The sequence below is a fragment of the Chelmon rostratus genome, chromosome 12 (genome assembly GCF_017976325.1).
Source record: "Chelmon rostratus isolate fCheRos1 chromosome 12, fCheRos1.pri, whole genome shotgun sequence".
Lineage (NCBI taxonomy): Eukaryota > Metazoa > Chordata > Actinopteri > Chaetodontiformes > Chaetodontidae > Chelmon > Chelmon rostratus.
Window position 1 is genome coordinate 9,628,810 of NC_055669.1, and position 10,132 is coordinate 9,638,941.

General features: G+C 41.6%; 1 protein-coding gene across 1 annotated transcript; it reads right to left on the reverse strand.

Moving 5' to 3' along the window:
* Nucleotides 1-3,681: 3,681 nt before the first annotated feature.
* gadd45aa (growth arrest and DNA-damage-inducible, alpha, a) lies at nucleotides 3,682-6,075 on the reverse strand. Its single transcript, XM_041948832.1, has 4 exons — nucleotides 5,939-6,075; nucleotides 5,274-5,375; nucleotides 4,873-5,098; nucleotides 3,682-4,566 (listed from the first exon to the last, which is right to left on the reverse strand). Exons 1-4 carry the CDS (start codon nucleotides 5,986-5,988, stop codon nucleotides 4,453-4,455), a joined length of 492 nt encoding a protein of 163 aa, XP_041804766.1. The 5' UTR covers nucleotides 5,989-6,075; the 3' UTR covers nucleotides 3,682-4,452.
* Between the last annotated feature and the right edge of the window lie 4,057 nt (nucleotides 6,076-10,132).

Sequence of the window (10,132 nt, forward strand, 5' to 3'; positions counted from 1 at the left end):
TTTCATATAGAAGCCGGATTTTGCTCCTCTGTTGTTTAGATGTAGCCTGGACAGAGAGATCTGCCCACCGCATATCTGCAGCCATTTCCTCTCATTAGTCGCTTGTTTATGTCTCTCAGGAGAGGAGAGACCTCGGGCCTCTCGCCATGGCTGTCAGAAACCAGAGAACACAACAGGGCTAAATATAGAAAGAACCAAACCCTGATTTCCGCTCTTGGAGAGTTGAGTAACTATTTTGGGAAAATGTCTGCTTAGCGTGAGAGTCTGTTTTCATTCTCCGCTGGTGGCCGCTCGGGTCTCTCTGACCTTGTTTCTGGCCAGCTGGAGGTTAAACAGCTTGTTCAGTTTTCTCCTGCACACAATAGGAAGATCAGACAGGAATAATACTCATTGTCACCCATTGTAACTAGTGCAAAAATACTGAACTGGATGTGAGAACTCCCACACTTCAATCTGACAAATGTTGAAATAGCATTGTCACCTATTATTTAAGGGCCGCCTAAAGTATGAATAGACTCTTTATTTCTCACAGATTGTGCTGTTTTCTTTGAAACATCAAATGTGGCTGCAGGAAAAGCCAGGTGCATTTGCACTGCGTAGACTGAAGAACACCTTCATTGAATGCCAAAGATAGCACACAGTGAAATACATCATAATGCATGTTTTTTAGCTAACTTTGGACTTTGTAGAGGTCTTCCTGTCATGCACGAATATGACACAGACTGCCTGGATATTCTCTGCAAGCATGACTGCCCCTGAAGGCCTGAAGCACGTCCCACACCAGAGCATCAGCCTCTGCAGTAATCCCAGGTTGTCATTGTGCAACAATGTGAGAATCACAGGGGGGCATGTGGCCGGCGGCTGGCCAGCCCGCTCACTGACCATGTGCCTCGCTGTGAAAATCTGTCCTGGCAGTTACAGTGTCAGTGTGTTGGAATGTGCTGATGTGGGGGAGAGGAAGGGGAGGGAGGGAGGACAGGAGGGTGAGGGTGGTGGGTGGTGGGTGGAGGGTGTGGGTTGACAGAGTGGACTGCGGTGGCCCATTTTAACTGTGTAAGTGCCTTTGCAGCCAATTCTCCCATAGATTTCAAGTTCACATGATCCACCCGAAACCAGTGGTGTAAAGTAGCTAAATACTCAGGTGGTGTTTGTAATTGAGTATTTTCTATTTTTGCCACATTATACTGCTGCCCCACATTTCAGAGGCAAATATTACACTTTTTATTCTAATGGTTTGATTTTACATTTAAAACACGTGATCAGCTTATAAAACACGATGCATTACTTTATATTATACCCACTTCGCTGATTATGCTGATTAGACATAATCAAGTCCGAGTTGTGCAATGCTATGTTGGTTTTAAAGTGAGGTCATCTTGTGCTAATCAGAATTATGCATTTGAAACTTGTCCCGCAATTAAACTCATATAAAATACAAAAGCATTTTTATGGTTAATTAAAGGATCTGGACTCTTCCTCCACCGGTGGCCATAAATGAGCTGTGGCAGCTATGAATCGCGACCTTTTACGGGAAATTCCACCCCAAAATGGAATGTGTGTTATATTTGTCGTCCAGCTCAGTTTTTATCAGAGGATTTAGCTGGTGAATATTTAGATTGACATCTTAAGGCTGTATTCCAATCAACATAATTTAGGTGGAATATCCCAAACAATAAATGTATGACCTATAATTAATAGACAAATTCCAAAACATGTCACCTAATGAAATCAATTCAGGGTTTGATGCTTTGATTCGCAGCTCAGTAAGACAGTCTTCATGTTGAATATCACAGTATAACTACTGTTTTATGGTGGATTTTCCATTTATGCTGCAATACTGTTATCTTAACCTGACATTTACCTTGCCCCTCTCACCAAGTTTAGCACACTGATTTCTTTATGTTCTTAATCTTTGGTGCAATGAATGAGTATTATACAATTCTATATGCATTATACCACTGACTCAAGTTATACAATATGTTCCCCTCTTGCGCAATTCAAAGTGCCCCGTGACTTATCAGGTAATCAAACTCTGCTCTATTTTAGAAACACAAAGATAATGCTACACCTGAACATTGACCCACAATACAGCCAGCAGGCACTAATAACGGTAAGCAGACCTCGGCCTTTTTTGGACTGGCTTCACTGGAAGGCCAAAGAGGCATTTTAACACTTGCATCAGCCCTCCGCTGGTCACATCCTAAAATACCCTTTTCCCTTCAATGACAACAATGCCGCATGACATCAGTCGGCATCACACCCTGCGGTCAAACATCAGATAACCTTTCACACAATGCCGACTGAAACCACTGGGTAGTGGTTTTTTCTAGGCCAAGGGAACACTTCAGGTACCTGTGATCGTTTCAAGAGCACTTTTACATCATCTCACAAAGATATTTGAACTCTGTGCATGAACTGTGCATCCTTAATTCTATGGTGCTATATAGACTGCACTAGTGCTGCCTGTGTGTTACTGTGTTGACCTCATACAGTACACTTAATAAACCTGGCTATGTTTACTGTAAGTTATGACAGGGAAATTGATAGTTTAAGTGTATTTAGTTTCCCTATAAATTAGCTAATAATAATAATAACATCTGCAGCAGGGTGCTTCTGGGTCATGTAGTGAGCAGGGAGCCCAACCTGCTCTTCTGGTTCACCTAACCACCGTGTGTTTGAAAGAAAACCCAACGCAATGGAAAAACACACAGTACTCTGTGACTAGATTAACTCAAAATACAACTGATGACAATCAACCCAACTGCAATGAATTACCAATGGGTGCAAAGTAAAAACATATGGCGCTACACTGTATAACCACTTTTACTACTGATGTTATCTGCCAGATTTTATAAAGCATTTAATTTGGAAATGTCAAAGAAAGTCACATGACCTCTCTCACATGACAAGCTGAACTGGGTTGTGCAACTCAAGGACAGCCTCTGCCTTCTCGTGATTATGACTTTGCACTTCTGGAGGGGATTGCCTGCCTTACATCAGCCCCGTGACGTCACTGACATCCATCTCCGGGGAGATCACCTGTGTGTGTGTGTGTGTGTGTGTGTGTGTGTGTTTATATGGAAAAGGCGCGGGGGAGTAGAAGGAGCAGTTCAGACCAGCTTGCACAACAGATTGCATGCCAGTGCCTCCTTTACAAAAATTTCCAAGCTGTTCCAGTCATGTGCTCTTCAGTAAGCAGCACATATTCTAGTCCCAAGGGCAGAGGCGGCCAGCGACACAAATAGCACGAAAACACCTGATGAAACCTCACGTCTCTTATGAATATTTTGCATGGTGCAATATGTGAAATATGAGCATTATGTGCCCATATTTTCTCTTTCCCTGCGCAAAGTGCAATTGTCACATGCTCTCGGCTGTCACATGACTCCAGGAAGTCAGCTGGTGAAAAGGCAAACCAAACTGTCCAACAAATCACTGAGAATCGGTGAAAAGGGAACCTGTTTGGATGAATGAACATGGTCCTGCTGACTGAGGCAGAAGCCAGTGCAGAGAGAGCGCTGAGGATTATTGTTCTCTTCAGCTCAGAGATGGCAGTGAGGCCATAGAGGCCAACATGACCCCTGTGATCCGCACGTGACTCCTCTTTACAACTGCAACTGCTAAAGGTCAGAATTCAGCTCGGCTTTGCTAAAATTTCCAGAAATGAAAAAACACGTGCAGTTCTGGCTCCAAAAAAACAACTTTTTATTGACAGCAATACATATGTATTCAGATTTTGCAAATAGTTAAGGTATAAAATGAAACATAAATACACTTAAATATCATTAGAAATAACTTAAATTGTAACAAATGAATTATTTTACTTGTGGCAAAAAACCCAGCTGGCATGGGAAACACTAAACAGAATGTCTTCACTGGATGTGTAGCCCTTCCCTTTTTAAATTATGACAATAGCAACGTCAACATTAACAATTTAAATCAAATAAGTGAAGTTGAAAAAGGTCCAGTGTTTCAACAAGTGCTTTGTTTCTGCAGAGAGAGGCCGAGGCCTTGGTCCACTCAACAGCTCCACTTTCTGGTTTCTCCCCACTTGACTGACTCGTCACAGAGGCCTTACGACACATGCATGATAGAATCCTTCTGTACAGTGTCCGGCTTCACATTAAAAAGCACACACATGCTTTTTTTGTTATTTTTTCTGAATTTCCACTGCCTGACGATACAAGTGCCTCGCCATGTCGTTTAGGTTGCCAAGGCTGACAGACGCAACTCCAAACAGTCCTGTCCAGCGTGGAAATCCATCCCCCTGCACTTTATTTTCTCTTTTAAATACACCCCATGTAGATACCGGGGTGTTTTTTTTTCTTCCAAAATTTTTCTTTTCAGCAGTGCTTTGGAATTTGATCTCTGGGTGGCAATGTGTCCATCAGGGTTCACACCACTCTTCCTGTGCAGATATGAGTCCTTTCACAGGTTTTTGCATCTCAAAGTTCATCGTTCCGGCAGGTTGATTATGGGTACCCACTGGTCCATACAGCGGCTCTCTCTGCAGAATCGGTTCACTTTGCTCAAAGCAGGGTCCTTCCATGATGAAGAATGTGGACTCTGAAAGTATTGATAAGAACAGAATAAGTCATCTAAATGCATATATATCCCTTTATATAATTTACATTCCACCAAGTTACAAATAACCCCAGTGTGTGTGCAAATGCAAGGTATTCCCCTCTGCTGGAATTCCTGACAAGTCATATGAGGGAGGAGTCATATTCATGTTTACCAAATGCCCAAAAACAAGTCCTGACAAGTTATTCCTTGAACAACAGTTTCACTCACATGCACGTCTCAACATCTTGTATAAAATTATAATTATTTAGGTATGAAACACCTTGATTGATGAGAAAAGATACTTACTGTGACCAGGACACAGTGTAGGTCCATAGGTTCGCCCCCACTCTGCTTTCCACCTCCTCCTCCACCCAGTATTTCTGCCAGGCGCCGGGTGTTGTTGACTCTCAGGATGTTGATGTCATTCTCACAGCAGAAAGCCTGAATGAGGGTAAAGTGGATCTGCAGGGCCACATCTTTCACATCTTCATCATCAGTGGCCAGGATACACAAAACCACATTATCGGGGTCTCTGAGGAGGGAAGGAAAACAAGATAGAAGCTTAGTCTATGTTTTAAGACAGTAAAGTATATGTCCTGCTAGACATAAGCAAGCATGTACATGCGTATTACAGGATTTGTCAGAGGTCTCTAACAACTATCAGTAGGTCAGTAACTCAGTGTTAGCAGATATAACTTAGTACTTACACATTGAGAGATTTGGCAGCCTCGTAGACTCCGACTGTAATGCAGCCCTGTGGTAACGCAGAGGTGAGGACTTCTTCCAGAGCTTTCGCCACTGAATCCATTCTGCGATACAGATGCAAACAATTTGATGTTAAAATCTTTACAATTACACCACAAAAACTTTCCACCGTCTGTTTTCCGGCTAACGTTAGCTTCGCTGCTAGCTAACCTCCCGGCATCGTTTCAAGCACAACTGACCGACGTGCAGAACTTCGTCTCGCCGCTAAAAGTTAACTTTTCGGGCAGCGGTGGGGAAGTGAAACGACAAGTTCAAGACTGTCCTGTCAGGTATTCTGATATATAGGTATTCTGTTTAGTTACCTTTAACCGGTGTGCGGCGTCGTGTTAATAAGCTAACGCTAGTTATCGAAAAGTGCAGTCTGTCTCGCGACAGGCTCTCAACAGTTTGCCGAACAAAATACTGCAACGTTATTTTAATAACTTCACCAGCTGTAAAGACGCTGTACAGTAGTAAATCGATTACAAATGAGCATTGCCGTGCATCAATCTATTTAACTCATGTAATATTGCAGCAGACAAGCAACTGCATCATAGCAGGTTAACATTAAATGTGCATCACTGATATATTAGAATAAATGTAGTTCGTCATAATCCATAGGATTTACCTTTCTTGAGAATAATCTCCATTTAGTTCCTCAAATGTCATGCTGTACATAAAATCCAAATCCACCTCAGAGCAAAGAGTACAGTAGTCTCGTAGTTATCCTGGTATCTTCTCGACTGTACGCACACTGTCTGCACTCCACTGTGTTAGTAACTGAGCGATGAATCTGGCAACTTCACATTAAAGCTGCCTGCTAACATAATATTTGCATAACTGTTACCATTGGTCGGATGGTAATTTTTCGGGCGTGCTCTCAAATGTTATTGGAGAGACACACAACGACAGGCGTGTCTGTCTCCAACCGACTTACTGCCGTGACTGCAGCTGCCTGCTGGCCTCGGACATTTCGACTAATATAAAACTGTATTCAGTGGCCTGGCCGCAACACACCTCCTGCCATGTTGTTATAATTTGTGCACACCTGTAACTTTAGTTCTACTGGTGAACATCTAACTAGCACCTCCAAACCTTGCACATAGACACGGCTAATTTGACAACGTTAATGATTTTTTGGGAAGAACAACCGGAAAATAAACAATAAACATGCACATTTGAAATGTATCACTCAAAGATAATTCATCTTTTCATACACAGTAGCATTAAATAAAGTGATGAATAAATAACTTCTTGTCGAACTCACCCTCGCTGCCGGACAGGACAGACCAGCTTTCAGGACAACTGCATGGCAACGGGACGCTTCTGGGAGAAACTGCCCGCTGATTGGCCCGCCATAAGCGTGCGAAAGCCCACCGAAACCGCGCGCGACATCCAAAGGACTGGCGCGAGAAAGACAGACGCATGGAGCCAAGCCCAACAAATTACAGTAACACACCTGAAGTGTTTGAAACACGGTCAGTATCATCCCTGACTATTAAATGTATAGTTATAATGTACAATGACCTCTGTTCTTCTCTGATTACAAACTACTACTGTTGGGCAAAAGACACTTTAAACTTGTACAGTTGTAATTGCTCCGTTTGTTTTTTATTTGCACCTTTATTGTTCTTATTTTACACCTTATTGCTCCTATTGTTCTTATTTGCACCTCCATTTGCTGTTTGCGCCCCCCCCCCCGTGTGTTCTGAAGAGCTTCTGTAATATTGAATTTCTCCATTGTGAGATCAATAAAGTCTTATCTATTCTAATCTAATCTAATCTAAATATCCCTTCTATCCTTTACTAAATTCTGTTTTAATTGAAAGTTGCACCTGAATACTGAATACTGAAGTAAAGTTAATATAACACCTCTTCCTGTTATGAATATCTCCATGAATATGTGCAGAGCCTATGGCCCTCAGGGGACGGGGAACTAACATAAGAATTTAATCATCCCACACAGGGACAGTGGATTGTCCCAGTATCAGAAGACAAGAATGCAAAGATGCAAAGACAAAATGTATATTGTAGAATACTATAGGCTACATCATCATATAAAGTAAATCTAAGGGTATTAAATTATATATACACCAAAACAGAAAGTGTACTGAGAGAAATACAATTCAAATCCAAAAATTTCACTTGAGGGAATGAAATTGGGAGTGACTAGAGACAGCACTGTCAGCAGCTTTAAATACGCTTTTGTCTGTATCAGGACAGCTGGTTTCTGTAAAGCATATTATGACAAAGCTCTGGCACATTAACATTTGAATCACGTTTAGTTTGCATTATTTCATTGCAGATCTATAAATTACTGTAGTTTCAACTATAACTGATGAACAAATCTCTTTGCTAATCAGTTCAACAACAGCTCCCAATGTTTGATTTTATTTTCATTTCCTGGTCAGTGTATCAGTTTTCATGATATTCTTCTTTAGCACGACTGGCAGTGGGACGTTTCATCTGGATGATGAGGACCAGATTCGCCCTGTAAGGCCCAAATACCCCCAAAGTTTGCAGGTTGTCATCATCATTCAGTTTGTACGACCGATATCAATTATTATATTACACACACACACACACACACACACTCACACACACACACACACACAATACTTGGCATTTCTGCTTAAACAATTAATTCATTATCAAAATACTTGCAGATTAACTCTTGGTTTCAGCCAATTCAGATCACTCTCATACAAAGAAAAGACACAGGGAAATGTGGCTGTTATGGGATGTTATGCTGCCCCTTGGTGGCTGCAGTCAAAAGTCACTGAGAAAAAGTTGCATGCTCGATTGTGCAGAGCATTGAACATGACAGAAATTCTCTCTTCGTGCACAATATTTGCTGTTTGGGCCCTTGGACTTTAGCACAAGCTGCCTGAGGCTATTATGCAAGTTGACTTTATGTTTTCCTTCAGATCTCTTCACAAAACTCACTGTCACAAATTTTAACACATTAACCATAATAACTACCTTAATATATTTTTTATTCTGTGGTTTTACTTTAATATGTACACATTTACCACATGGTAGAGGACGATGAACCTTAGTAAAAGATTGTCCCATCTCTTCCAGGTACGTCCAGTAGGAGGCAGCACTCCTACACCTGCCATGTTTCCCTGCTTATTGCACCCGATTATTGACTGTTCATCAACTCACATCCAGTCTCTGAACAACTGTCAGCATAAGTGCTTTCAATTTTGTTCATCACACTGTATTTCTATTTAATCAATGCCTTGGAACTTTCCTAACAGTTGCTACAAATATGAATGAGGTCACACAGGGACAATAATCATCGTCATCATGTACTGTAGAAGGACTGGACAAAATAACAAGAACACGAACAGTGCAATGATTAAAGGAACTTCTTGTCATATGCATGAAATCGTAAATAAAAACAGAATACAATGATTTGCAAATCCCTTTCAACCTATATTCAATTGAATACACTGCAAAGACAAGTTACTTAATGTTCAAACAGGTAAACTTTGTAATTTTTTGCAAATATTAGCTCATTTGGAATTTGATGTCTGCAACATGTTTCAAAAAAGACTGACAAAGTTGAGGAATGCTCATCAAACACTTATTTGGAATATCCCACAGGTGAGCGGGCTAATTGGGAACAGGTGGGTGCCATGATTGGGTATAAAAGCAGCTTCCCTGAAATGCTCAGTCATTCACAAACAAGGATGGGGCGAGGGTCACCACTTAGTGAACAAAGCATGAGCTGATTGTCGAACACTTTAAGAACAACATTCCTCAACGAGCTATTGCAAGAAATTTAGGGATTTCATCATCTACGGTTCGTAATATCGTCAAAAGGTTAAGAGAATCTGGAGAAATCACTGCACGTAAGCGACAAGGCCAAAAACCAACATCAAATGCCTGTGATCTTCGATCCCTCAGGCAGTACTGCATCAAAAACCGACATCAGTGTGTAAAGGGCATCACCACATGGGCTCAGGAACACTTCAGAAAACCACTGTCAGTAACTACAGTTCATCGCTACATCTGCAAGTGCAAGTTAAAACTCTACAATGCAAAGCGAAAGCCATTTATCAACAGCACCCAGAAACGCGGCCGGCTTCGCTGGGCCCGAGCTCCTCGAGATAGACTGATGCAAAGTGGAAAAGTGTTCTGTGGTCTGACGAGTCCACATTTCAAATTGTTTATGGAAACTGTGGACGTCGTGTCGTGCAACGTCTTTTTCATGGACACCCCCTGCTTTTTTCAGCAAGACAATGCCAAACCACATTCTGCACGTGATACAACAGCATGGCTCTGTAGTAAAAGACAACGGAGACCCCGGACTGTTGAACAACTTAAGCTGTACATTAAGCAAGCATGGGAAAGAGTTCCACCTGAACAGCTTCAAAAGTTGGTCTCCTCAGTCCCCAAACGTTTGCTGAGTGTCATTAAAAGGAAAGGCGATGTAACACAGTGGTAAAAAGGCCCCTGCCAACTTTTTTGCAATGTGTTGCTGCCTTTAAATTCTAAGTTAATGATTATTTGCAAAAAAAAAAAGTTTCTCAGGAATGCATACCATCTTATTAGCATCCGGGAGGGGGACAAACGGAAGTTCAATACCCCCAGCGGACATTATGACTATCTGGTGATGCCGTATGGATTAACCAATGCCCTGGTCGTCTTTCAAGGGTATGTAAACAATGTTTTGAGAGACTTCCTCAATGACTTAGTCTTGGTAAACCTAGATGACATTTTGATTTTTTCCCTGGATCTGAAATCTCACCAGCACCATATTGCCAAGTTTTGTCTCATCTTTTAAATCACTACCTTTACATTAAGGCAGAAA

Coding starts and splice junctions, on each gene's coding strand:
- gadd45aa (XM_041948832.1), bottom strand. CDS start 5,988: ATGTACAGCATGACATTTGAGGAACTAAATGGAGATTATTCTCAAGAA. Junction 5,376..5,938: donor GGAGATTATTCTCAAGAAAG/GTAAATCCTATG, acceptor TCTGTATCGCAG/AATGGATTCAGTGGCGAAAG. Junction 4,567..4,872: donor TACACTGTGTCCTGGTCACA/GTAAGTATCTTT, acceptor CAATACTTTCAG/AGTCCACATTCTTCATCATG.